General features: G+C 38.7%; 2 protein-coding genes across 6 annotated transcripts in view; one reads left to right on the top strand and one right to left on the bottom strand.

The window, feature by feature from the left end:
• phactr2 (phosphatase and actin regulator 2) overlaps nt 1-10,902 on the top strand; it is a 45,179-nt gene extending 34,277 nt beyond the window's left edge. For all 4 annotated transcript variants that reach the window (XM_065959494.1, XM_020643043.3, XM_065959496.1 and 1 more), the window contains 5 exons: nt 199-254; nt 2,953-3,014; nt 3,388-3,525; nt 4,885-4,961; nt 6,574-10,902. In XM_065959494.1, coding sequence (XP_065815566.1) covers nt 199-254; nt 2,953-3,014; nt 3,388-3,525; nt 4,885-4,961; nt 6,574-6,589 — 349 coding nt within the window. In that variant the 3' untranslated portion in view covers nt 6,590-10,902. The remainder of the gene's footprint in view (nt 1-198; nt 255-2,952; nt 3,015-3,387; nt 3,526-4,884; nt 4,962-6,573) is intronic.
• Nucleotides 10,903-18,919: 8,017 nt separating this feature from the next.
• On the bottom strand, nt 18,920-20,062 carry sf3b5 (splicing factor 3b, subunit 5). 2 transcript variants are annotated; one of them, XM_065959833.1, is made up of 2 exons: nt 19,936-20,062; nt 18,920-19,569 (listed from the first exon to the last, which is right to left on the bottom strand). In XM_065959833.1, the coding sequence occupies exon 2, from the start codon at nt 19,550-19,552 to the stop codon at nt 19,292-19,294; it is 261 nt and encodes an 86-aa protein (XP_065815905.1). In that variant the 5' UTR covers nt 19,553-19,569; nt 19,936-20,062; the 3' UTR covers nt 18,920-19,291. The 2 variants fall into 2 exon arrangements, with proteins under 2 accessions (XP_065815905.1, XP_065815904.1); XM_065959832.1 differs by having other exon boundaries at nt 19,932-20,054.
• Nucleotides 20,063-26,045: the final 5,983 nt, after the last annotated feature.

The raw sequence follows: 26,045 nt of genomic DNA, 5'->3' as shown, positions 1-26,045 counted from the left end.
TGAAGTTTTTTTCTTGGCCTTTTCACAATAAGACAGAACTGCTTTTAGCAAGAAGCCTTTGGATTAATAAGAGAAAAAAAAGGTGTTAAATGATCATAACTGTGATAACTCCTGTTTTTTCTGGTAGTGACATTTCAAATGAATTTCTTACCTGCTCCTTGTTAGCGAACGTATGAGAACAGTTTCTTTTCTGTTCAGGCGTCTGAGCCAGAGACCCAGCACGGAGGAGCTGGAGCAGAGAAACATCCTCAAGCGTGAGTCCCTGAAATGTTCTATTACTCTATACACTGAGAGGAGAAGGGATTTATTGTTGTCATGATGTTCAGAACATAAATAGAAATAGCATTTTCTTTTTTCACTAAGAGATTTCTGTACAACTTTAGCCTAAGCCCCTTAGGGAAGTTCTTTTTTCTTTTAAACCGCTTGAACAAGTAAGGAAAAAATGAAACAAAGCCAAGAACTGATTACAAAGAATTACACAGAAGAGCAGAAATGTGAAATAATAATACAAACTGGTATAAAAATATATTTGAATATTTGAATAAACAGACAGTAACACTTGTATGAGAATATCCATCATCAGACTATTTACACCTACCTTACTTTAACAGAAAAGCATGTACCTGTCATTTTAATCCATTAGTTGATTATGCACCCCCTTCTTTCTAATTATTGATATCAGGTATTGCAGCCAGAACTTTAGCCAACAAATCTGCAGAAGGCAGTTGTTGTGCTGTTAAGGCATTGGTCCAACTCCACATTCATTCAATGGTTTCAGAACAGGATGTCCAACAAGCTCCTATACCTGTTAGCCAAGTTTACACTGTGTTATGGCCTTGTCATGTAAATGTCAGTGAAAAGCTCTACAAGACCCACCCAAAATAAATTGCTTCAGTACTTTAGCCGTTTATTAGTGCTGCTGAATAGTTCATAAGGCTTCAGTCAGTGTTTTTCCCCAGGGAAAAATAGACTCAAACATTCAGGCTTTCTCTTTTGTGAAGCTGTAAACAAGCTCATTTTAAATCGTAACTCATTTAGAGTTTGAACATAGATTATAATTAAGTGATAGATGTTTCTTGGTTTTTGTGGTGTTCCAGCTGTCTGGTCTTCATTGGTGTAACCAACAGATGTCCAGATGTGTCTCTTCAATCAGTTTGATGAGACAGATGTGTCCGTCTAAATCATGAGTCACCTTTTATTAGAAGTGCCGGGTTTCATTCACTCAACTAATGTGATCTCATTTAGTTGAATTTACTGACTGCCTCAAAATTGTCTTCATAATCAATTTTTGATTTTTCTTTTCTCACTTGCTGCCTACATTATTGATGTGCTGAGTACACACACACTAGTATTGTATGTACTTCTTATTGTCTATAATTTGTTTTAGACAATACAAACTGTACTCTATGCTACCAAGCAGGGCTTTAATCAGTTGAAGGGTTTGCCAGCTTACATTGTTTGCCCAGAGAGACTTAAAAAGAGCATTTAAGCTGGAGGTATTATAATTTCAAAACGGTTTTACTCTTGGCCTCAATGAAGCAATTCAAACAGCAATTTCTTCCACTAATGAGTTGTTGCTTTATGCTAATGAGAAAAAAAGGAGCAAACAGTCTATGATTGTTTTTCAAAACAGGAAATTAAAATTCAGACTCTGATATCATCCTTTATGTCCTCTCGGTGTATCCACAATGACCATGACGCACCTCAAGTGGAATTTTAACATTAAATCCTAATAAAGGTATCAGAGGACTCTAAAGGAACATGTCTGAATCAGTGAGTGAGAGAGCAGCTAGATTTCTTCCATGAATGAACACCTTCTCTCAGACTGTAACTAGACATTTAAGCTCACAACAGCTGTTAAACTGCGAGAACGACCTTCGACCTTTACAACTGAAGTGTAGTGAATCTAAATTACTGAGCTCAGTCTTTGAGAACTTTTGACAGTTCAATAAGAGGGTTTGCAGCTTCGGTGCATGGAGTCCATCTGAATCTGTTGGACCTTGTTTGATTTTCACACATCCTCAGTCAGGTCATAACACGGGTAACATAAAGTCAACTTCTGATGTGTGTGTTCAGCCTGAGGACTAAAAGAGACATAGATTTACTCACACTACTACAAAGTAAGAGTCTTTCTGAAGAGTTGTTTTTTATGGGAAACCAAAGTCAGGTAACCTTTATCTTTCACGAATAGCGTTTAAAAAAATATCTGTTTGGAATCTTAGAGGTCTTTACCTGACTTTACCTGAGTCCCAGGCCAGGTTACCCATTAGGCCCCGTGTCCACCTAGCGTTTTTTCCGGGCAGAAAAGCGCTGGCTGTGCGCTCTGGAGCACTGGCATGAAGCGTCTGTGCGTTGATACGAAAAGCGCTGCACATCCTTCCTGTCTCTATGACAACAGTCTGTTGACATCGGTCGCTGTATGACAGACACAGCTCTGTTACTTATTATTTGATTGTTTATTTCCCAATCAGACACGGAGCAAAGAGAATGTCGGAACAAGACACGATCGGTAGGCTGCAAAACTACAAGGAAGGAGAAGAGCGTTCGTGACATCAACAGTGCCTTTCTGAAAAGTTGCGCTTTTTCTCCAGGCGACCCCCTGCTGCTGCAAACGCTCTGTCCTCATTGAAAACAAATTTAAAAAATACGCAGGCGCTCTGAAAAAAAAGGTGGACACGGGGCCTCATCTGTTCATGCACAAATATACATTTAACATCCATGAAGACACCATGAGAGAGGATGAATGTTGGAGTAAACATAGATCATTAGTCGTCTCCAGAATAACAGAAAGACATAGTTCCCTCTTTGCTTCCTGTACGTTAAAAACAATCACACCTACATAACTACAGACGCACCATAATGTGATGAATCACATCTCGCTTTTTTAAATAGATGCAGAAGTTTGTTGCAGACATGGAAGGTGTGAAATGACTGTTGGTTCTTTATGTGCAGAAAAGAATGAAGCAGAGGCACAAGAAGCCAAACAAGAGATTAAGAGGAGACTCTCCAGAAAGGTAGTGTAAATAACAACACATCCACACACATATACACACGGGGGAGAACTGAAAGTACACAGCAGGGCTATATTTAACCACTAATATGTTTGGCTCCATCTTATGAGTCATGTTTGGAGGCAGGAAAGATGCTCAGTGCACAGATCAGTCCACCTAGTGGACACAGATAGAACTGTGTGTTCTCTGTGAGTTGTCCTTGTGTGATCAAGATAACCTTTTCCCTTCTGAAAACTTTTTAAATAATTAAGTCTGGGAACAGTTTAAACACATATTAACATATTAACAGTATGTTAGACTTGAATATACAGTAACTTAAAACTTACTGTTTTTGAATGTCTTGTTGAATTTCTCTCCCTCTTTCGTGTGTGTGTAGCTGAGTGTGAGGCCGACGGTGGCAGAGCTTGTCGCTCGCAGGATCCTACGTTTTAACGAGTATGTGGAGGTCACGGACGCCAAGGATTATGACCGACGGGCGGACAAACCCTGGACACGGCTTACCCCAGCTGACAAGGTGATATGTCCATGATATGCTAAATTGTAGAATCTGGACTGAAGGGAACTACAGGAGGTAGTTGAAGGATGTCAAAGTACACTACATGGACATAAGAATGTTAAAACAAAGAAAACAAGAAAACCTTGTGCTTTAACTCTGCTGTTTCACTCCTCGAAGGCAGCTTTCCAAACAATGTTGGCTGTGTGGATTCACTCTTGCTCAGCCCATAATAGCATTATAAGTTTGTGCACTGATGTTTGGCTACAGGCCCTGGCTCCTTGTTTGTGTTACAACTCATCCCAGACATGTTGGATGGAGTTGCAGGTTTTTGCAGGCTAGTTAGGTTCTTTAACATATTTACATACATGTCTCTTTGTGAAACAGGAAATGGTCATCCACGAGCTGTTGTCACAAATCTAGAAGCACACTGTTGTCTTGAAAATCATTGTGTTCTGAAGCCTTTGGCTTTTTCTTAAAGCCACACTTTATAAAATCTCTTTACAGAAGATACAGGGGCCTCATTGTGAGGTGTAGTACTCGAAATCGGTCTTGTAGAACAATTTTTGAAGGTCTCAGTCTTGTCTGGGAATCAAAAGCATTTTTACTCGGTCTTGTCTCAGTCTCGGAATCGACGGAATCCGGATTTTAAATCAAGACCATTCAAGACCAACCCTGTGATTAGAAGGAGAACACAACTTTCTAAAAGAATGAATGATTTCTATTCATTTATAATTTGATGTTTATCCCCCGGTTACAGCACCAACCTTCCTGGTGTTACTGTCTAAGTGAATGACACGCCTGCTGCACACAAGTTGATTTTTCTTCAGTCATATCTATGGTCTTGGTCTTGGTCTTGGTCTTGTCTCGGTCTCGATCCCTTACAGTATGTCTTGATCTTGTCTCGGTCTTGGAGCACTCTGGTCTCGGGTATGTCTTGGTTTCGGTTAGTGTGGTCTTGACTACAACACTGCCTCAGTGTGTGCTGGTCTATTTGTGAAGCCTGCCCTCTGCTGTTTGTTTGCAGAACTACATATCACCATTACAAAAATGTGCACATTTTTATTATAAAGGTTGTTTCATGATAACAGGAAATCAAAATCCACTTAGTTACGCCTTAATTGAACAAAGAAAACAAAAGGTTTGATGCTGTGTACATTACTGGCACAACATGTTGAATTTCTCTGTGGGAAGTTTCCTGAGTTGAAGTCTGCAGCAGCACTGATTTATGAAAAGAAAGCCATTGCCTTAAAAGTCATACTGAGAGATCACAGACTGAATGTGATTAGAGTAGACATCACAGTGAGTAATGGACAGGTGGCCTTGTCCTGCTAGGTGCATTTTTATCATGCTGTGTCTTTTTTTGTGTGTGTCCCTCAGGCTGCTATCCGTAAGGAGCTGAACGAGTTTAAGAGCCGGGAGATGGAGGTTCACGAGGACAGCAAACATTTCACCAGGTACTGGAGCGGTCGATGACTTCCAGCTCGGACGATAACTTTCACTTCATTAGTAATTCATCAGCGTAAATCCTGCCGTTTATTTGCTCCCATTGATCAATATTTAAATAATTCTGGCTCCCAAAAGCCATTTCCTGTGACCACATTAAAGTCAGGATATATAGACACCTGGGTCCACTCCAGTTCATTAGCTTCAGGTATTGATTGTTAATAAAGTTCAGGTTCACCCTCTCATATGTCATTAGATCTGAGTCATGTGGTTTTTTATGTTATCGCTGCACAGAGTGCAGAAGGGAATATTCCCACAAGTAAGAACGAATAATAAGAAGATATTACTCAATATTTGTAAATTCTGCAATTGCTCTCTGTATGACATTAATGCTTTATGTTTCCTCTGTATTCAAAAATGATATCACACACATTTCAAATATACCATTGCTTAGACTTGTTTTGTTCTAGTGTTCCGCTTTAATTGTTTCTCAGCCCTCAGGAGAACTGTTAAGCTCTACCAATGTGAACATTGTTTTGTATTACGTAATAACTTTGGAAAACAATAGCTCCTTTATGTACTTCTGCAGTGTTTAGATGAGTGAGCACGAACAATCCAAAGGTAACATAACACAGACACTATTTTTGTTCTCTAAAACTGTACACTACAGTTCAGCATCACCATGAAGTCTTTTCAAAAAGCTGTTTGTTTAATTGAGGAACATTTTTGTAATTAGAGGAGATGTTGTCAGATCAAAAAGTAGCTGCAGTTGATTTATTAACTGTGTTCTTTTTTCACCAGTGTGAGAAATGTTACTTTCTAAACCAAAGCTCAGACTAAAATAAACATGAATGCCACTACAGTATGTGATCTTAAAGAGATATACTAGTTCTTTGAAGTCATTTCTAAGGCCTAAAGAAATCGCTGCCATGGGGTAATTGTCAGATGAGGTGGTAAACAGCACACAACAGAAACAACCTTTGTACATTTTCTACTGCATAGATTTCCAGAGTGTGCTACATTTGACCGTGAAATACACATGCACTGTACAGGAAAAAAATTGAGGCATCGCTTTGTCCACAGGAGGCACCAAAGTATACACAAACCAAAATTACTCACAGGAGCCTTAATTTAAAATAAAAATTCAACCAAACTAGAACAAAAACTTTATAGTTGTTTAAATATATTTGAATCCACTCCATGAATCCATTTAATCCTTTGTGGTTATTTTTTTTTTTATTATGATAATAACGTCCTCTTTTCACTCGAGAGTAAAGATGGCTTTGAATGATAACACTTAGTTTAGTGAACTGATAGGTTCACAGTGCAGGTCAGACATAAATCTTTTTTTTTTTTTCTCAATTTGAAACACTAGTTTGAATATTTAGATTTAAAAAATGACCACCCCGATATCTGTTTTTTCCCTTCAGTGAGTGTCTTTCAAAAAGGTTTGTGCTCAGTGCACAGTTAAGATGAATGACAGTATAAGTGATAAAATAAAAGCCAAATGTAAAGATAGCAATAAACTATGAAAACATTACTATAACACAACGCATGCAGAAACACAGCCGCAACAACAACAATCTCTGTCCTGAGCTAAAGTCTGCGTCTTTCTGTTTTCAGATTCCATCGACCCTAATGGCTCTCACTGCCAGCTGGACGTCGGCACCACAAGCTCTCTAGTCCACAGCTCCCAGCAGTCTCCCCGCCCTCCACACCCCCCCAGTACCTGATGATGATTTTTCTGTCTAGAGTGACTGCAGTGCTGCAGGTGTGTCTTAAGGCCTGGGCCATCCATGGACACCAGTGAAACTTTTGCACAGATCTATTAGAACAGTGGTGTGTACATGGCTCTGATTATTTATTATTGAAGAGTTTTTTTTGTTTTGTTATTTTGTTTCACTTCAGGCCATGGGATGAGTAGATCCTCAGAGTAGTGAATGTGCTTTAGCTGTAAGAGTGTGTGTACTTGCCAAGGTATGCCTTGTCAGAAACTGCCAAAGGGCCAAATATGATATATAGATATCAAATGAAAAGCCAATGGACATCCTCCTACAGTCGGAAGCGGGATAGATGGGATGGTTGCCTGTTGATGTCAGTGCCTATGTGATGGATCAGAGGAGAGAAGAGGCAGTTTGTTCTGCTGGGATGTGCCTGATCAATCTGATATACTGCAGTTCATTTTGCAACATACATAATTATATTTGCCACTAGAGGGCATTATAGCATAACAGTTATGGAATGCACAGATACAGAGATGTTTATGTAGAGGAAGAATAACCTGCGAGTGTTATAGTTATATCTGCTGAGGCTGAAGGTTTCACCCGAAGCTTTCACAATGAAGTGCAATGGATATCAGTTCAATTTGAGCCTATTCTAATCCCTCAGCACTCGTACTGATGAGTCATGATCATCATGTACCATCAGACATGCTGTGTTGAGTGATTAAAACCTTTGATCGCAAAGTGCTCCACTTGCTTTTTTAGAGAATCTAATTTTCAAGTTTGACTTTGGGTTTTCTTTTATTTCAGGCTTTTTCTGGCTCTCACTCTTTGTGACTTTGTGCCAATCAACAAGCATGGCTTTGATTGTATGTTTGTGTTTTTACATGAAAGTTTACAGGTTTGATTTAGTTCGGCAGACTTCATATCCAGGTTTCAGCACTGAAGCATTCAGCTAGTCTCCACCAGGAGAAGTGGTGGAGAAAGAACCTTATTATTATCTGTTACCGTGAACATGTTTTTTGGAGTTTAGTTTGTCAGACAGTGATGGACACACAAGGAGGAAAACTCTGATAAAAGAGCCCCATGTACACCTATACCCAGACATGTTCCTTTTTATTCCCATCTGTTTTTATTAGCACACAGTACGATGTGTCTTTTGACTCCCAGATGGTATTAACAATGAAGCTCCTCATCAGTGAATCATTTGAACATTTACAATACAAAAATACTCAATTAATTTATTAATTAGAAATGAAAATGTTCAGGATCTATTTTCATATTTGATTGAACATTTCAGTATTCTCTCAAGAAATACTCCACCGCTCCTTAAAAGGTGTTTCATCAGACTCAATACAAACAAGATAACTGTTCGCTGCACGACTGAAGCACATCAAAGAGAAAGTTCTTCTTTTCTCAAATGTGCACACACACAAAGACATTACGTGTATTAGTGGATTCAATGTTTGATCACAATGAATTGTGAATTATTTGGATCATAATTCACCTTTGTTACACTTATTGATTTGCTGATTCTTAGTGCTCCATCCCAAAAACTCATCACTCAAAAGATATGTTAATGAAAGATGTAACAGGGATGAATTATTAAAAAAACAATTGTATCAATATTTAGCAGAGTTATCACAAAGACACATCAGAAAGTAAGACAGCAAACGGAGAATCTGAACATATAAGTCTTAATATAAAATTAGCTAGGACTTCTGTAAGATGAAAACATTGCCCACATTGCTCACTGATATGGAAGTTCATATTTGGAATTCAATAAAAGCATATTCCTCTCAGCATATGAAGACACTGAAGGAGATGCTGGCGATTAGTGATCGAGGGTGCTGACGTCTAAAGGTTGTGTTCTCTTGATAGACCTCCACTAAACTCTACGTTCTTCCAAACACAGAGAAAAGACGGCTTTGTTCTGAGGTTGTTACATGAAGTGATGTACAGAGAAGAAGAAACGACAGTATTCAATGATGTCAATTTCTATGTTGTTCTATATATTGATGATTTTGTACAGAATGTATATCGAGCATGTGCATACTATGAAATCAATTTGACTACCAATATGATACAATAGAACTTTGATGTGAATGTTTTAAGCTCTGATTTTAGTTGGGTTTTTTTTGTCATCCTAACACGATGAATATGAAATGAGCAGCCCACATATATGTGCCTACCTGCTTCCTAATCAGACCATGTATAAGACATTTTATACGGATGGTCAGTTTAAAAGCAATTTTAAATTCTTAACCGACCTCGCATCTCATTTAGTTCATCGGCACCAACTGGAAAAAACAGACAGGATATGAGTTGAAAAGTGGAGCTCATTATTCGATATGTTTTAACACTCTTAAGAGTACATTTGAGAATTGAGTCAAAAGTCTGGCCAGGTATTACAGCTTTGTTCTCGTTTCTCATTGTTGAGAAAATATGGTTGAACATCTTAGAAATAAGACCCCAAATGAATCCAGATAGTTAACACAGTTACAAGTTTATTGATGTTTTAGCTCAACCTATTAAAATATTGTAAGCAGTTTTTAATGTTATTCTTCAGCAACTATTTGTAAAAAGTATTTGATTATTAGCTGCCAAAGAGGCTGACAAACATGATATGAAAACATAATTTATTAAATTAAAAAAAGATAAAGCAGAGGAAATAAGGGGTCATCATTTTATCTTCTTAATTTTTTATAAACTATAATACTGACTGCAACACAAAAGCTGACACGCTTTCATATAATAATAATTTATATATAATAGCTAAGGTAGAAATCAAAGTGTTACAGAAAAAAAAAAAAAAACCCTGTGTAACAGGGGCGTGTCCAGACTTTTTTGATTGGGGTGACCCACCTGGGGCGCTGACTTCTGAAGAGGAGGCATGAAGTTTGTGGCCACACACACGCAAATTATTTTAATTTTCAACCGTTTTCAACCCCACTAATGATATGTACTAATATGTAACACAATCTGAGCTTGATTCTTTAGGGACTCAAAAACAAAGACGTATGTGAAAGTCACAATTTGAACTTAGAAAATCGCAGTCAAACACTTGTACGCTCTTACTTGCAAAAAATAAATTTATTGGTAAGTTATTGCAGGGTAGATGTTGTGCATGAGTTTTTGCTTAAACTTTTTATGGAAAGCAAAGTATGTGAAGGATTTATTTACAACCAAAACTACTAGCAAAAGAAGTTACTACAATTGCATGTTGAAAACATCCAGAATAGTTGTAATTTAAGTCCCGCCTCTGATTAGGCAAAAAGCCAATCATATATTTGGATGTTGGGGTGGCCAATCAGAATTTAAGGGGGGCCCATGCCACCCCTCTGGACACGCCCCTGCTGTGTAAAGTCAGATCTTATCTCTTCAAAACATGAAGGTGACTTCATTAATCTGTAAGTATTGAATGAGCTGTCCTGGACTGTCATCACATCCACATGGATTGAACGTGTTCTGCATCATTCCAAATATTTTACTACATAGTTTATATGGCATCCAGACTAAGCAGTTGTGAGCCTTGGCAGTGTGTGTTTGGTCATAAACAGTCAGTTCTAATCACAGGGAGCCAGTCCTGTCCAATCCTTTATGGCTGCTGTCTGTTTCATCTCATCATTCATCTGTAGCTTGTGGAGCTGGGAGGTTAACAACATAAAACTTCTGCAATTAGACCCAAGGGAGCATTCAAAGTTTTTTTTGTTTGCTGCATTTTTTTACAAGTCCAAATTTTTTAATCAAACATGCGTTTACATTTTCAAATGTATTCCTCTGAAATAGCAGTTTAGTTGGGTTCAAACATTAATGGACACTAAGACTTGCTTTCCCAGCTATTCCTTATAATCAACATGACTGAAGAAGACTTCCAACAGTTGATGAAAACGAGCTGAAGGTGTTTGTTGAAGCTTCCTATCATTCCCCCACATTAAAGAGAAAACCCATTTTCTGCTGAGCCAGAATCAGGGTGCTGCTGCTTTTGTTCGTAATTGAGAGACTTTAATTTTTAACATGTAAATCTATTCATTCATGAAACTCACTGTGAGGTTTCAGGATTTATTTGGGAGTCACAATATTTACCATCTGACTTAAACATTCAGTCAGTGTCGGGGGGGTTTTAAGTCGTGGGATGATGATGATGCTGTATATTCCAAAAAAAAAACAGCTACTGTTACGTCCAACATGTGTATATTGTTTTTGTATATAAAGAATAATTGAAAACATTGATCTTGTCATCCTTGTGTTTCCTATCATGATGAGTTGAACCAATGAAGGAGTAACCAGTGGAAATGAGGTGGAGAAAATGCCTTCGCACTTCTGTAAGAATGCGTCCAATTTTATTAACCCCCCCTTTTCTCCTTTTCTTTCAATTTATTTTTCTTACCTCGATCACCTCTTAGTGTTCAGACCTCGAAGGCCACATTTCCTAATTCACTATTCAGAGACATGAAATGGAAAGAGCCAGCACGTATTCTCAGAAGGGTTTAATTTTTAAATACGTCACAGCAGTCCTTGCCAATTTCCTGCACCAATTAAAAACTGAGCCAACGTTTCTCTTTTTAAATGTCACCTGTGTCACTAGGGGGGGTTTAAGAGTAATTTACAGCCCTTCTGGAAACTCAAAACTGTTGCAATTATTGCAGAATTAGCCTTTCTAGGATATTAAAAGCAAAATGGCGAAAATCTTAAACACAGCTTTTCACATCATATTCTGCCTCTTTGGCAGCTAATATCACATTCCATGTGCCCTAAACTAGAAAAACTGTCCAGGCCTAATAGCTCTGAGAAATGTGCACTGAACCTCGCCCGTGACTTTTGGTAGTCACTGAGGTTTTTTCTTTGGGTCACTTAAGGAGAAATGATTGTGTGAAAAAGTGTGGCATGACATGTAGATTTATTTTAGCTTACAGTGGAACATCACTCAGTAAGTCCACTTTATCCAAACTCAAATATCTGAACAGATATTGGATAGATTACAATAGCATGTTAAAGCCTACAGATATTTATTGTTCCCTGAGGAAGAATTCTAATGACTCTGGTGATCCTCTGACTGCTCTTATTAAACAAACATGAGATCCATAGTTTGCTTTGAGCTGAATAACAGTTAGATGCTGTGAAATTGAGTTCAGATATTTATGTCCCTGTCATGGTGAATTGCAGCCACCAGATGGTCTTGTGTTTTTTTTTGTTCATTGATTTGGTTAATGATCTAAAACCTACAAAACAAATGTATCTGTTTGTAGAACTTTACAATAATGTGCACACTACAAATTATAATTGTGAACTCAGTAAACCTAAGCACCAATGCATGAGGCTGAAAGCAGTGGCGGTTCTAGAGTCTGTTGGGACCCTGGCGCTTACTCCTCTTCCTCTTTTAACTGTTTCTTTTTTCTCTCCTATAGACGGATAGTTCCTCTTCATTTTTCTTTGTTGACTTTCATTAACATCTTTGTTTTTCACAGCAATGATGCATGCAATACTCAGCAGGGCAACAAGAGTGAGTGCTGGCAGATGGTGCCCCGTTAGGGAGGTTTCCTACTGTCATAGCTAAATGTTCACATTTTGGGCCGTCGCTTTGGTTTAAGTTTGTTAGCCATCAGGGGCCCCTACTGGTCTGGGGCCACAAGCAGTTGCCTGCCTTGCCTGTTGACAAGCAGCTCCTCTGGCTGAACGAACGGATTCACGGAAAAGTGTTCAAAATGTACATTCTTTCTAATGGCCAGCAGGTGGCGACTTCAAGGGTTGCAAAAATAAGTATGATTGTGAACAAACAGATGAGACAATAACAAGACTTCTCTGTGGATTTCAGAAGTCTAATGGTCCCGTTTAGAGCAAAATAGCAAAATGATATAACGCTCGGGAGAGGCAGGCAACTTTTCAAGGTGCTGACGGTGCTTAGGAATAAAGGGAGCCAATACTAACTTCTCTGTGTTGACAGCTAAGACATCTAAGAGCTGATATCTGTTTAAAACAATTAATTGAAGCAAATTTGTTGTTTTGTGATTAGCGATTTAATTTTGGCACATGACGTTCCGCACCTTTTGCTCCAGGCCACACTGTTACAGTGCAAACAGGTAACTACATCGCTCTCCTCTTTTTACCCGAGGCAGCAAATGTCCACTAAAATGCTAATGGAAGATACTACTCTGGCTAAAAACAAGTCACCAATTCAAATCATACAAAGACTTGTTTGTTGAGTGATAGTGGGGTTCAGCTAGCGTTCTGCTGAGCAACAACTCAGTTTACCTCTGTGATATCCACCCCGTTGACCAAGTCGTGTCACTTCTGGCTCCAAAGGGAAAAGGAAACATCCCCATTCTATCATCGTCACTGTAGGCATGTTGACATGTGTCTGTGCCGCTGTACTGCACACACGTTCAATTATGATGCAAGACATTTCCAGTAACATTAATAGCTTCTTTCCTAACAGAAAGTCCATAAACAAATGTATCCTGCAATATGCAAACACTGTGTGACAAACACAGGACTGCATTGATCTGCAGTGCCATTAAAACTACATTTGGCCTAATAGATTTCTAATTCAGATAAATGCTTTGCTGAATTCTGTGAATTTGCGTGTGCTGTTTTGGTTATTATTTCTTTCACTTTGGATTTGGTACTTTCAGAGTGCACGTCTCATAATGCCTGTGTCGCAAACATCTCTGAACCTTTGACTGAATGTGCATTGGGGTTTATATGGGAGGTTTCCATGCCAATGACCATTAAAGTATCCAATTTCAGCCCGATGTAGTCAGCCTCATCGAGAGGACAAATCTGCCAGCTTTTAGAGAGGATGTGGGCGTAATGGAGTTGGTTCTTAAGCAGAGGAGGGCGAGGAGATGAGGACCATGAGGATCGAAGGATACAAGGGAGGAAGAGAGGCAGAAAGAGGCAACAGAGACAGACGATAGGAAATGAGACGGTGAATCAACAGTGGGGCTTATGTTGAGCTTTTAGGGCCAGATAACTTGCTGCCTATGGAATTGATTTTACAGCAAAGTGAACATTTTACAGCTTGACCCCAGCGACGGGAAAAGTGTAAATATAATTTTTTTGATTTGCCCTTGATGTGAGCCCAATTGCTGGCTTTGCAGCTCCCTCGTTCAATATATAAATATATATTTCCGGCAGTTGTGATAATAGGTTTTATAAAGCAAAGGAGGGCAGCCAGATGACTGTAGCAGCTGGTGCTTATAACTGAAAGATGCCCTCCTGGACCACAGAGACCATAAACCTCCTGCTCTCTTTCACACACACACATCCTTCCTCTGTGATAAAAAAGAAGAAGAAAAAATCACCAACAACAACCTTAATCCTCACCTTTTAATCCTAAAATGAACTCCAAAATTAACCTTGGTCAAATTATCTCAGACCAGGATCCTTAAACCTCTCCTTTAAATCTAACCTAAGCCCTTTTTCATGGGGTATTAAAAAAGCACTTTTCACAGAATGTTTTCACCTTGAAGTGTTAAAACGCATACTACTAAAACACATATACACACACACTTTCTGAGCTAAAGAAAGTTCCAAGGAAGCATGGGAAGGCAGTTTTTACCCCTGGCACACTGCTGTAACGCAGGTCTCCTTTTCAGTTTTAAAAGGGTGGATATCAATCATCAATCCAGTTCCTTACAAAGTAATAAAAAGTGTGATTGTTGGAGCTTTTATTCCAGCCTCACCTACTCTTTTGCTGACAGTCATTCCACTGCTCAAACACTTGCACATTTTGCAAAAATGACTGAAAGGTTTCAATGCAGGTACTTAAAAAAAAAAATCTAAAACCACGTCAGCCTTATTTTCAGTCTGCACATTTCATTTAATTTGAAATGTTCTGTCAGAGCTGTGGGTGATCCACTTTATTAAGAAGTCATTTCAAATGTAATGTCAGATTTCCCTGCTCAAAAATGTTTCTTTAACCCGATATGAATGAAATCTTATTTGTTTTTTGTTTTTGCCCCTATGATTTATTCAGTTTCCTCCTCTGGTTGCTTACGTCAACATTGTGTTTGCATTTAGCTAGATAAGAAATATTCCATGCATGCAATCGGTTCTGAGTAGAAAATCCCATTTGTTCGAGCTGGAGAGTCATTACTTCTGTGTTCTGTCCTTGATGCTTCCAGCCCACTGGGAGAACGTATTGGAACAGAAGAGATGGAGAAAATACAAACAAAAACAGGAAAACATGGCAAGAAAACAAAAAAGAAGCGATGAAGTGTAAGCTGTAAAGAAGATGAGACTGAGGAGTTTAGTGAAGGATAACAAAAGAGGAGAAGGGGTAAAAATAGATGGATTACACAGGTGGGTGGCAGAGACAGGCAAAGATAATTGGATTGTGGGAGTGCTCATATTTGATGAGGGTGGATGTGCTTCTTGGACCTTTTCAACCTTTTGGCTGAGCTTTGTGCATAGGAGAGGGGGGGGGGGGGTTTAGCAATGGACAAACAAGCATGAACACAGAACAGCAAAGTGGTCATTAAAAGATATAATTCACTGTGTCAGGAACCATTTAAAAATGCAATTGTGCACTGAGTCTCATGCAGCCTCCAGTCTTAGCATTCAGAGGATCGGGAATGGAATTAATTACCTCGACTATCAAGACACGGCAGGAGGCTGAGCAGTCTCAGAGGTGAGGTGATAATGAGCTGCCAGGCCAGATTAGATCTTTCAGTGGGTGTCAGTGTGTGAGGTGTTGAAGCAGTCCAGTACTTCCTGACTTCAGTTCTCAGCATCATGGAGCCTCAGCATCAAAAAAAAAAGTTCTTCAAATGGACTTTTTCTGACCGCTTTAGCTTCACTACATGCAGAGTTTTGCATGTATTCAGTCAGTAAAGTGCATTGATACACTTTATTGACTGACTACACTTAATCAGTATCAAAAGGTAATATTCTTTGAGAATAATCAAGTCAATAAAACAAATGGAAAAAGGCTTTTTTTCACTAAAATCTCAAACTTTAACTTTGACAAAGGCCTTTAATCTTTCTTTGTTAATGCCAACATAAACCTTTTTTTTTATAATGATTTAAAAATGAATTACCTCATTGTCACTTGATAATAAAGAATTTAAACCTGTGCCCTTGAGAAAACAGCATTAAATAATTATTGCAAGCAGAGGCAATTTGGGCTTCCATAAGAAAGTTATATCAGCTATCAAACCTAACACTGTATTCTGGACTGTGCCAGATATAATCAATAAATTAATCTATGTGTTGAGCCAACAGAACATATGCTGTCTAAGGTATATGTTCGTGCGGCTTATTTTGTGGGTAAGCTCAACAATTTCAGAACTGCAATGCGTATAAAATGAAGAATAAAATATTTATAGGCTATGAACAATCTTAGAGAAGACAAAGAACATTTTATTAAAGAAATAACTGGGGACCATCTGTCTGCTATGGGAGCCCTTGTGGGTATTCACCACATTTTATATGTGATCATTTATCTCAGAACCTATTCAAACAGCTTTTACTGCAAATAAAGGTTGTCCTTTGTGGCTGCACAAAACTGTTTTAATGTATTTATTGTGTGTCCGTGTTGGCTGGCAGGACACAAAATCTATATTCAGTGTGAAGCAGCGCAGAAGGAAACTACACAACAGAACAAGCTGTTTCTACCTTTTCCCTTTACGAGGGGAAAAATAAGAACACTTACAAAAAGAGAATTATATGTGCAGCGGCTTATACTTAATATATTGTTATAGGAGATCACATACCCAGAGGTGTTCTCATACTTTTAGCAGTATCAGATATTCCTCAGAAGTAGCTGATCAATGAAAAATGAACAATCCAGGAATGTATTGCCCCCGCTAAAAGATGAACTTTTTTTCTTCTTTTTCAAACCAGTAGCCCTCATTGCTAAAAAACACAATAATGGCGAACACCCATTACTTTTAAAATGCAGCAAAGAAGACCTGCAGGTAGTTATCATGTAATGATAGTTAACAACTGTGAGGTGCTTTGAAAGAGTGAGTCACAGCTGCAGCCAAATAGCAGCAATCAGTGTTTAAGAGACAGATATTTTAGAGTATTATGTATTAAACATTTAAAATATAAAATGGGGAAAAGTACAAAATAGGGCTGTTTGATGTCATAAATGAGAGTCACACAGCCTGTTTGTGTGCTACAGCACCAGGAAGTCAGGAGGCACTAGACAAGCTGCTGCTAACGTTAGCTAGGCTTGTTTTGTTCAGCACATTTTTAGTGTTTAAGCTTACAGCATTGGTAGCAAAAATATAAAATTTATACAGGGTAAATTGTGTACAGTTTTTTTTTTTATTACCTTTTTTTTCAATCATATGATAGAAAATTAGGGTATGTAAGGGGTACCATTTACCGCCAAGCTAATTTCTCATATCCACTCCATTGGGGTAAATTTGGGTGTCTGTTCTATAACTTCTGCTAACTGCTGGTCATTTGATGTTTTTTCCTTTTATTAAATAAAAGAGCATGAGAGGTTTTTCTCAAAGTGTTTAACCTGAACCGTGGGCCCAATTGCTTATAATTAAAGTACACCCACCTGCAAGCCTTACTGCTATTAACAAATGAACAGTCCATGTCCACTGATGTAGCTGGGAACTGAAGAGCACACGTCTGTTCATGCGCTCGTGTCTCAGAGAGAACAAGTCAAGCAGTTTATGCGAGTGTTTCATGAGCACACGAACCGACCTCACGTTGCTTTCATGCCTGACTTGGCAGCGCCGCCTCCACGAGCTCTCACTGTGAGGACAGATGGCAAGGACTTACCCCTATGAAGAAACCCTCCAACACACACACACACACATACCGGACCAGATATGATGTTCAGCACAAGAACTTCCTTAGTTGGCAGCCGCAGCTCCCACTGTCTTGTCTCTCAATCCAACAATGACTCATGCTTATCCTTTCCCACCAAGTGTTTGTAGTTGTGTCTGTGAATCTGGCTGACAGTGTTTGCTTTGATAAATCACATGAAGTCAGCAAGTAAACAACAGTTCCTGCTGCTTTCCTTGTGGCCATACTTTGCCTTGTTGCCTCTTCGGGCACAACAATGGCCTTTTAACTGCTGCAAGTCCAAAAGAAATAGTCTTCTTAAACCACTCTGAGGCTATTTGCGTCATACAATAATGTTCTCTGTTAAGTAGATTAAGATCAGATGCTCAGTGTTTCATATTCATCGCAGGAATAATTGTCTTAATGTGTACCCTGTGCTGCATTTAAACAGACGCCGCTGCTTGACAAGTTAATCTGTGCTCTGAGTTCTAATTGCTATCGCTTGTTTTTCAGATATGGAAATGGAAAGCACCAGCCCTGGAAATGTTAACGTATCATATAATGAGAGAGTCACCCACGTTTTCAAATGATGTTCTCTCTTTTCCCCGTCTTACTCCACCGTGCATATTGTTGTCTATTATTATGATGTGGACGGTACACACAACACTTGGTTATATAATGATTCACTCAACAGTCAGACAACAAAGTGAGATTCAATGTGTCAGGCTATGGTTTAAAGTCAAGCACAGCTGATCTTTGTGCTCTCAAATGTGTGGGTGGATGATTGGGTACAAAAGTGTAAGTGTGAGTGTGTTTGCCTGAACGTGGTGCATATGTAAGAGACTGTGTAGGCGGACAAGATGTAGAATCCACAAGGCCAAACATGAAATTCAGAGCAGAAATATGTCTCATTGGAGCATTTACACGCCACTGAGAAGCTTCATGCCCCAGTTTAAGGTTGATAATATTCTAGCCTTCCGTTTATATTTTCAAAACTGACCTTGACAGACTGTATTTTTATAGTTTGTTGTTAAAAAAAAAAGATGTCAGTGTAAATTCTTAACGTCATATGCTGTATGAATCACGAGCTTTTCAAGAAGCTGTACTTTTCTTGAGCTTCAAAAAGGACATCAAGGACAGTTTTCCCTACAGACTCAGTGTCAACACAAAAACCACGATGTTGAATTCAGCTGGGAATTTCTTTTTGTCCTTCCACGTGCACAGTATGCATTTGCTTAATTATCATTTTTTCGTAGTTTTCAATTTAAAAAAAGACTCTTGTATTTGAACTGAAGCTTGTGCTCCTATAGAATATTTTTTTTAGTGACTTCATCTTTTTGTTTTATATTCTTATTTACATTTAAGATGCTAAAAACATCATCGCCTTCTGTATTAAAATAATAATAAAAAAAAAAAAAAGGAAATACAGACTTAGTGATGAATGATTTAGTAGATACTACGGCTTAATCTGACCCACAAATCATGAAGAAACAGTCTTAAAAGTTAAAATGTCAACAAATGGACGATTTTAATATCATCGAAATAGAAATACCGAAGGAGAATACAGCTTCACCAGTTAATACAAAAACATGACAGGTAATGGTAGACTTCTTTGCACATGTATTCTATAATTCGGTCAAATTAATGTTTTGAACTTCAGACAAAAAAAAAACCCAAAAAAACTTGTTTTACTGTTCCAGATGCAAACATCGTAAAAGATCAGTGTCCAGGTATCTCAAATGGGCAACGGCTTCGGATCTCAGAAATATCAAACGAGCATTAACATGAAATATGTTGGCAGACAAATCAACAATCTACAAAACTATCCAGTAAATTAAAAAAAACACAGCACAAGCCAACAGGGCGATTTATGCATCGTCAGGTTTGTCTGCCGGGGGTCCACACGGCTGAAGCATCTTCTCCATCAGGTTGAAGCGGACACGGGCTTTGCTCTCGTTCTCAGCCACAGAGAAGTAGTTGAGCAGGTCGAAATGTCCCATGTAGGAGCAGTACGAGTCTCTGTGCTGGTTCACCAGCCATTCCCACTTGCTGGTGTCGGCGTGTCCTGTGCCGATGTACTTAGACTGGAGATGCTCCAGCTGACTGTGGATGTTGTATCTGTCCGTCATTCTCACCGAGATGAAGTCTGGACAGAGAAGAAAAAAAATGAGTCAATATTTAAAGAAGTGACTGAAAGATCAACGCAGAAGAAGACGTAACATGATTTGAAACGTAAATCACGAGAAGAGTAACCAGGTACATTAAGAATTGGTTAAAGGGAAGTTAAATGTCAGGTTTACGCATCATAAAATGTTCTATATTTCCTGTTTTAGTGTAAGACAGTTAAATGTTTTCCACAAAGAGCAGTCGGTATGCTCGATAGCATTCAGGTACATGAGGTAAACAAGCTGCTGTTTGAGTCTCCACTTCCTGTATCTGAGGCTCTTTTCAGGCTCGGTATCTTTCTTCATGGTGGTGATGTCGCTTTGTAACAGAATGCATACTTACTTACTTAGATAGAATATAAAAGTTTAATAGCGAAGTCAGTTCGATGTGTAATGTCCGTCCTCACTTCGTCGCTGTCGTTGACTTCCCGTGCGTCCCCCCATAAACTGAAACCGGTAGGAAACAAAGCCCGGAACGTTTTTTTTTTTTTTTTTTCGCTCAAAAATTGAACATCAGGATTAAAAGTGTGATTCAACCATAGACTTTACATAGAAGGATTCAACCTCTAGTGGACGAAAAGAAGATGTAAAATAACCATAAACTGTACAGAAAATAAGGGTGGGAATCATAAAAAAAACTTTTGAAGGATTGAAGTGCATTTCCTCTGCTTCCTGTCTCACAGTCGAAGGTTTTCCCCAATGTATACAAAATGTAGTCTTAGTTGTAGACACAGAATATTTTACCTTTGTTTAATTTATATAATTTAATATTATATGGTATTTAAAGGATGCAATTTTTTTTGTCATTTTTCCTTTGACCCACATCATCATTACAATTTTTTTGTTGGTTTCACATGTTTTTCTGTGTCCATCAGTAAGCTGTCAATCCCATTGTTTTAGTTTTATTTTGACAGCTTTTTGGACTTCTAATAGCTTATTTAGCTGGGATCATCTGTCCCTGAGTATTAACTTTTGTGAAAGATGCTGCCGGGACTTTTAACCTCTTTAGTTTTTTTTTGTTTTTTTTTACAGTGTTTTTTTAAAGCATTTATTTTTGCTTTGTTTTTCTTTTACTGTCTGGTACTCTGCTTCTTCATTGGCTCATTCTTGTGACATGGAACGATGTGGCTCTACACCATATGCCAACTCAACGTTAGGGTTGCTACTGCTAGTGCTACCCACAGTTTACCACTAGCTAAACCAGAGATATGGTCAACTGTTAGCCTAAAAAACTCTCATACATAAAATAAGGGTGTGCTACCTCTACTTTATCATTTGTTTTAGCTTCAGTGACAAGTTACATTTATTTGTCTCGATGTGATGTCACTGGAAACTCACTGCAGCATTTGTTCGCACGTCCCATCAGGAAAAAAATTGCCTTCACAAGTAAGGAAACATGCGAAAGGTTAATTGTCCAGAGATGTTCTTGTTTTATGTTCAGCCTGTGATGAACAGAAAACCTAGAAACTAATTCAGAAAAAGCAACGTTGACATGATAATGGAGCTACATAAAAGCAGAGAATAGCAGAACACTGCTGTCAGGATATAATTTCAAATGACATGCTAAAAGCTTAGGCTATTGTAGGACAATCATAAAAAATGCATCCACTAAGAGGTTCACCCATGTGTGACTGAACTGGAAAACACATCCTCTTCAACATTGCCCCATGAGGACAGTTGTTCATTGATTTTCTCCAAAGCTCAGCTGCTCTTTCCAAAGATACATGATTAGAATAACTTAGAATGACGAATAACTGCAATTAGAGAAGAAGATCATGCTGCATCGTGAAGATCTACAGGGATTGAGATTACATGTTATAGAGCACGTCTAGAGCTGTGGCAGAAACCGAGGGTGGTGAGGTCAAAGCTGTCTTACATTTTTACCTTATTTCATTAATGAGAAAAAAACGAGAGTACCCATGAAGATGTTGTGAGGCTAATTTAGTTAAGTTACCTCTATGTTTGTGGTACAGTGCAGCTTTCTTCAGTGTGGTTTGATGGATAAAACTATACTGTGTTTTTAGATTCTTGTCAGATTGAGATTGAATGGTCAATAAGGGCAAAATATGTCAAATTTGCATCAGAATCAAAGTAAAGATGCAATTATATAAATGTATTTTGTCATCCGACGTCTGCTTTGGAAAAAAGGACATATAAAGGAAGGAAGAATGAGATGTGCTGTAAATATAACTCCCTGAAATTATCTATGTGCCTGGGTTTCATTGTGCATCCGTCTTTTCTTAAACTTCTAGTAGCACCCTGCAGTTTGTATAACAAGTTGACACAGTGGCGATACTGCTGTAAAACAAATAAGTCATATTTTAAGCAAACATTAGGGAAGCTTTTTTTGTATTCCGGCAGAAAGGAACTTTTATGTGAGACTCAAAATCAATTATAGGAAATTACAGTAAAATGAAACAGTTTACGTGAGAAAAGGAAAAAGGTACCTTTTGAAAAAATGAATTTCTCACTGTCAATGCAAGCAGCTGAAGAACAATGAATTAAACAAATCACAGGAAAGCATAAATGAAGGCCACGTTTTTCAGTTTAAGTGTAGCAATGAACGTTTCAGGGTGAAAATTGAGCTATTGATTTATTTTATTTTCAACTGCTCTGGAAAGCAACAGTTGCTTTCAAAGTCAATATAGCAAGTGTTAAAAAAGAACGCCGACAGACCCACAATACAGACACAGACAGTTTTGGAGTGAGCTTTAGCAGTTATTTATTCTACAAAGTCTGTTACTTTGGATACTGCCTGGGGGATCTGAAGTGTGAGAGCAGGCTTCTGGTGTCTGGGTTTTCAGTTTCTCCAGTCTTCAGAATCAGAGACTCTGTTTAAAGGTGGGGTCTTGGAGCTGGGCGTTGGAATATGGAGCTCTTGCAGCACGGATTTCTGGACACAGGAATTGACAACACAGCCAAAACTAAGTTTTCAAAGACACTTAAAACAAATACAAACTCAAAAAAAGCCTAACGAATACCACAGCGAGTAAATGGACAATCTGGCGATGAGTGGAAAACTTTTGTACTGTGGAAAGTGTAGACAGCTGGCTGATGAGTGGCAGGTGTGTAGGCTTGATTGTGGCAAGGTTTGTGGATCCACACCCAACTCCAAGTGAACACAAACACACAATTTTAAACATTTTAACATGAAGTACTGTGTTAAAAATGTGTAATCCAATTTAGTATTAAACATAATAGAGTAAGAAAAGTTAAAACCGTATTATAGCTACAGATTGAGGCTGAGATATTCTGACTTCTATTCTCTATCTGGAAACAAATCAACAAACTTATATTTTGAATTACTTCTGTTAGATAAGCCTGGTCCCTCTCCTGATTGGACATATTGCTACCCGAACATGATTCTGGTCGGTCCAATCACACAAACGTATCTAATATAGGGGAAGTTTTAAGCCCCTGTAAGGAGCTTTCATTTCGCGTTGACCTGCGGACAAAGTAGTACATCTTATCTCCTTGTTGATCTTCTCCTTGTGCTGTTTTCTGATGAAAAATCTTATCTTCCTGTTTTTTGCCAGTCAAACAGATCACTCACTGTGAATCTCTGAACTAAACATACACTACAAGAATACACTCTGAGAATGGCTCATAACCACTTAGTGGTAGGAGTGTTTCCTCAAATGCATCTTATGAAGAGCTGTATTGCACAGCCCTATGTGGCGGGAAAGGACACGACTTGCATTAAAGAGTCCCTCATGCACAGCTGTGTAGTTGCTTTGTATTCGTTTATCATGGGACAAGAGTATTCATTCCATTCATGTGCTTTTCCTCTAGCTTTTTTTGTTTTTGCCCTCCAGATATTTGAAGATTTATCTCACTTTTGCAGAGCTACCCCTATGGTAAAACAATAGTCACAAGGGCGTGATAATCAAACCTTGACAGCCAATCTTTTAGTGTGCAGACCTGGGAACTGCAATGCACAGCACTATAGCAGAGGGTAATGAAATCAGGTGGATGGACAGGAATATTGCCTGATTGGATAGCTCCTGTGCACCACAGACCCGCTGAGTGATAGTCTTGTGAAAAAAAAAAAAATAAGTCAGCAATATTTCCAGTGATTTAAACCAAGTGCTGAAGAAGGAGCACATAACCAACCAGCAGGCGTCAGAGGTGGATAGAGAGAAGTAGTAAAAAACAAACAGCACCCTGCAGGGTTGTTACAGCAATGGCTGGTTGGTCGATGGACAGAACCGAGGCGGCTCGTTGGTCAGCTGTCAAACTGCCCAATTCTGCTGGGTCGCAGATTCATTTGTGAGCTGAATGGCAGCTTTACAGGACTCAGTGGCCTGTTCCTGCTAATTTTCTTTCTGATGCATTAGCTTGGCTTACTGGAGGTGTTTTTCTGGCTGACTTCCTGCCTGTTTCCTCAAGAGATTCCCTGACTATAATTTCCACAGCACAACTGAGATTCTCTCTCAAGCATCCTCATTTCACCCTGCTGATATGCTGTGAACCACACAAGCAAAAAAAAAAAAAAAAAAAAAACCCTCAACGGTTCTCTTGGTCATAAGATGAGAGTTATTATTTCACCCAGGTGTGAAATGCCCTGAAGAAGCCACTGCTCTATGACAGTGCTGAGTGGCTCGGGTATCAAGGCCTGGAAGGACTTAAATTGGATTTGGTACGGCTCTGAACATACACGGTCTCAACTCATTCCTGTATTTTCTGCTGGATTTTCACAAGCTTTGTTTGCTGTTTCGAACTCCTTAATTTCTCCAGTGATTACATGCAAATATAAAGTCAAGAGTCTGCTTCCTGAGGGCTGTGGTCATGATCCGAGGAAAGCCGCCACAGATAACAAAGCTTTGACCTTTGTTTTTTCCCCCCGAGAGCCTTCAGAGCAGAACAGCACAGTAAAAAAGCAGATGACCAAATAATTCTCAAATAAAAAGAATCACACTGTGAAATATCGCTTTCATCTCACTTTCATACGCAATATCACTTCAATGGCAATGATGCTTTGTCATGTTTACCATGTACAGTCACTTGAAATGTCCGTTATCTTTAGCTTTGTGATGGTAGATGAACTGCATCTTTAAAGCTCTTCTCTAGTCTTCTGACCACTCCTGTGCTTTTTCACCTTTCCTCACACACACATTCAAATAGCAGAGGCTGCTAATTAAAGTTCCCCCCAGGACTAATACAATTGAGTTCAGGGTTCAGGTACTTGCATAAGGACACTTCAAAACATGGACCACAGGAGTTGGGGATCAAACCTCCAACCATTTAAATGAAAGACATCCCACTATACTCCTGAAACACAACCAACCTGTTATGTATTGGTCATTATCAGTAGCTATTGTACTGACAGTTTAACTCCATTGCTGCTTAATCTGCTTAGCTAACTTTGGTTTCAAATTTATTCAAACTTATTTTCTTTCTTTATTACATACTGTTGCATTTAACCCTTAAAGCTTAGGAACTCATATATGAGCTAACTATACTACGAAAAAATCTGGCACAAGATTTGGGAATTTATTATTTTCTTCTCTAATTTCCCTAAAGTGCTGATACCACACTTACAGTAGTGTCATTATTTAGCTTGCTTATGTTAGATATGCATTCTTCAGGCTGTATCACATTGAAATCTATTAAAGCATAATGTGCAACACGTGCACTTGAGTAAATGAAATCAGATTCTGACCATATATTCGACATGTGAGCAAATAATGTGGCATGCACTGTAACAAGAAGATTAACTAAGCACATTTAATTTATATGAAACAAGAGACAGAATGTATGTTTGCATAAGTAAGGTTTCAGTTGTTCATGTATGCAAAACCTTATTCAGTATATTAAAGTCCCGTACAGGCCATTAAAACAGGCATGTTGCTGTATGTTTTGGATTCTTGGATCTTTTTATTCAGACCCTCATATTTCTCCTCAAGACAAGAGGTCGTTTAGCTTAGGTTTGGTTCATTTATGTTCTGCACAGACGAGGACAGCTCCACAACATCATGGCTGAATGAGAGTCTCTGCAGGAGGAGGGCACGTTTACGGCCATTTGTTGGTAATCATTGTGACGGGGAAACTCATGCTGCCAACTCCTATAAGGTAATGCTTGGCTCTTCGACAGCCCCGTACATGACAAGGAAAGAGATGAGAGCACGCCCACACATTTCCGGGACCCTGCTGATGATGTTTTTTTTTTTTTTTTTTCTCGCACGAGCACCAGTGTGAGCAACTCATGCTTTGTGACACATGAACGCAGAGACACTCTGAAAAACATGCAAACATGCACGGTGACAGATTGTCTGGTTTAAAGAAGTTCACACGTGACTCACTGGGTTCATTTGCGTTTTACGGGAAATCTGAGATGATGTTTATTTTCTGTTTGAAGTGAGCCTCCATTCCCTTAATTCTAATGGGGCTCCATTCAAAACTCTCTCTCTCTCTCTCTCTATATATATATATGTATGTATGTGCGTATGTATAGATT

This window comes from Labrus bergylta, chromosome 10 (genome assembly GCF_963930695.1).
Source record: "Labrus bergylta chromosome 10, fLabBer1.1, whole genome shotgun sequence".
In the NCBI taxonomy this organism is placed as follows: Eukaryota; Metazoa; Chordata; class Actinopteri; order Labriformes; family Labridae; genus Labrus; species Labrus bergylta.
Note: the sequence above shows the minus strand (reverse complement) of the source record. Positions and strands in the feature narration are given on the sequence as shown.

What these genes read in the sequence shown, in the direction of transcription:
- sf3b5 (XM_065959833.1), bottom strand. Translation starts at nt 19,552, where the DNA reads ATGACGGACAGATACAACATCCACAGTCAGCTGGAGCATCTCCAGTCT.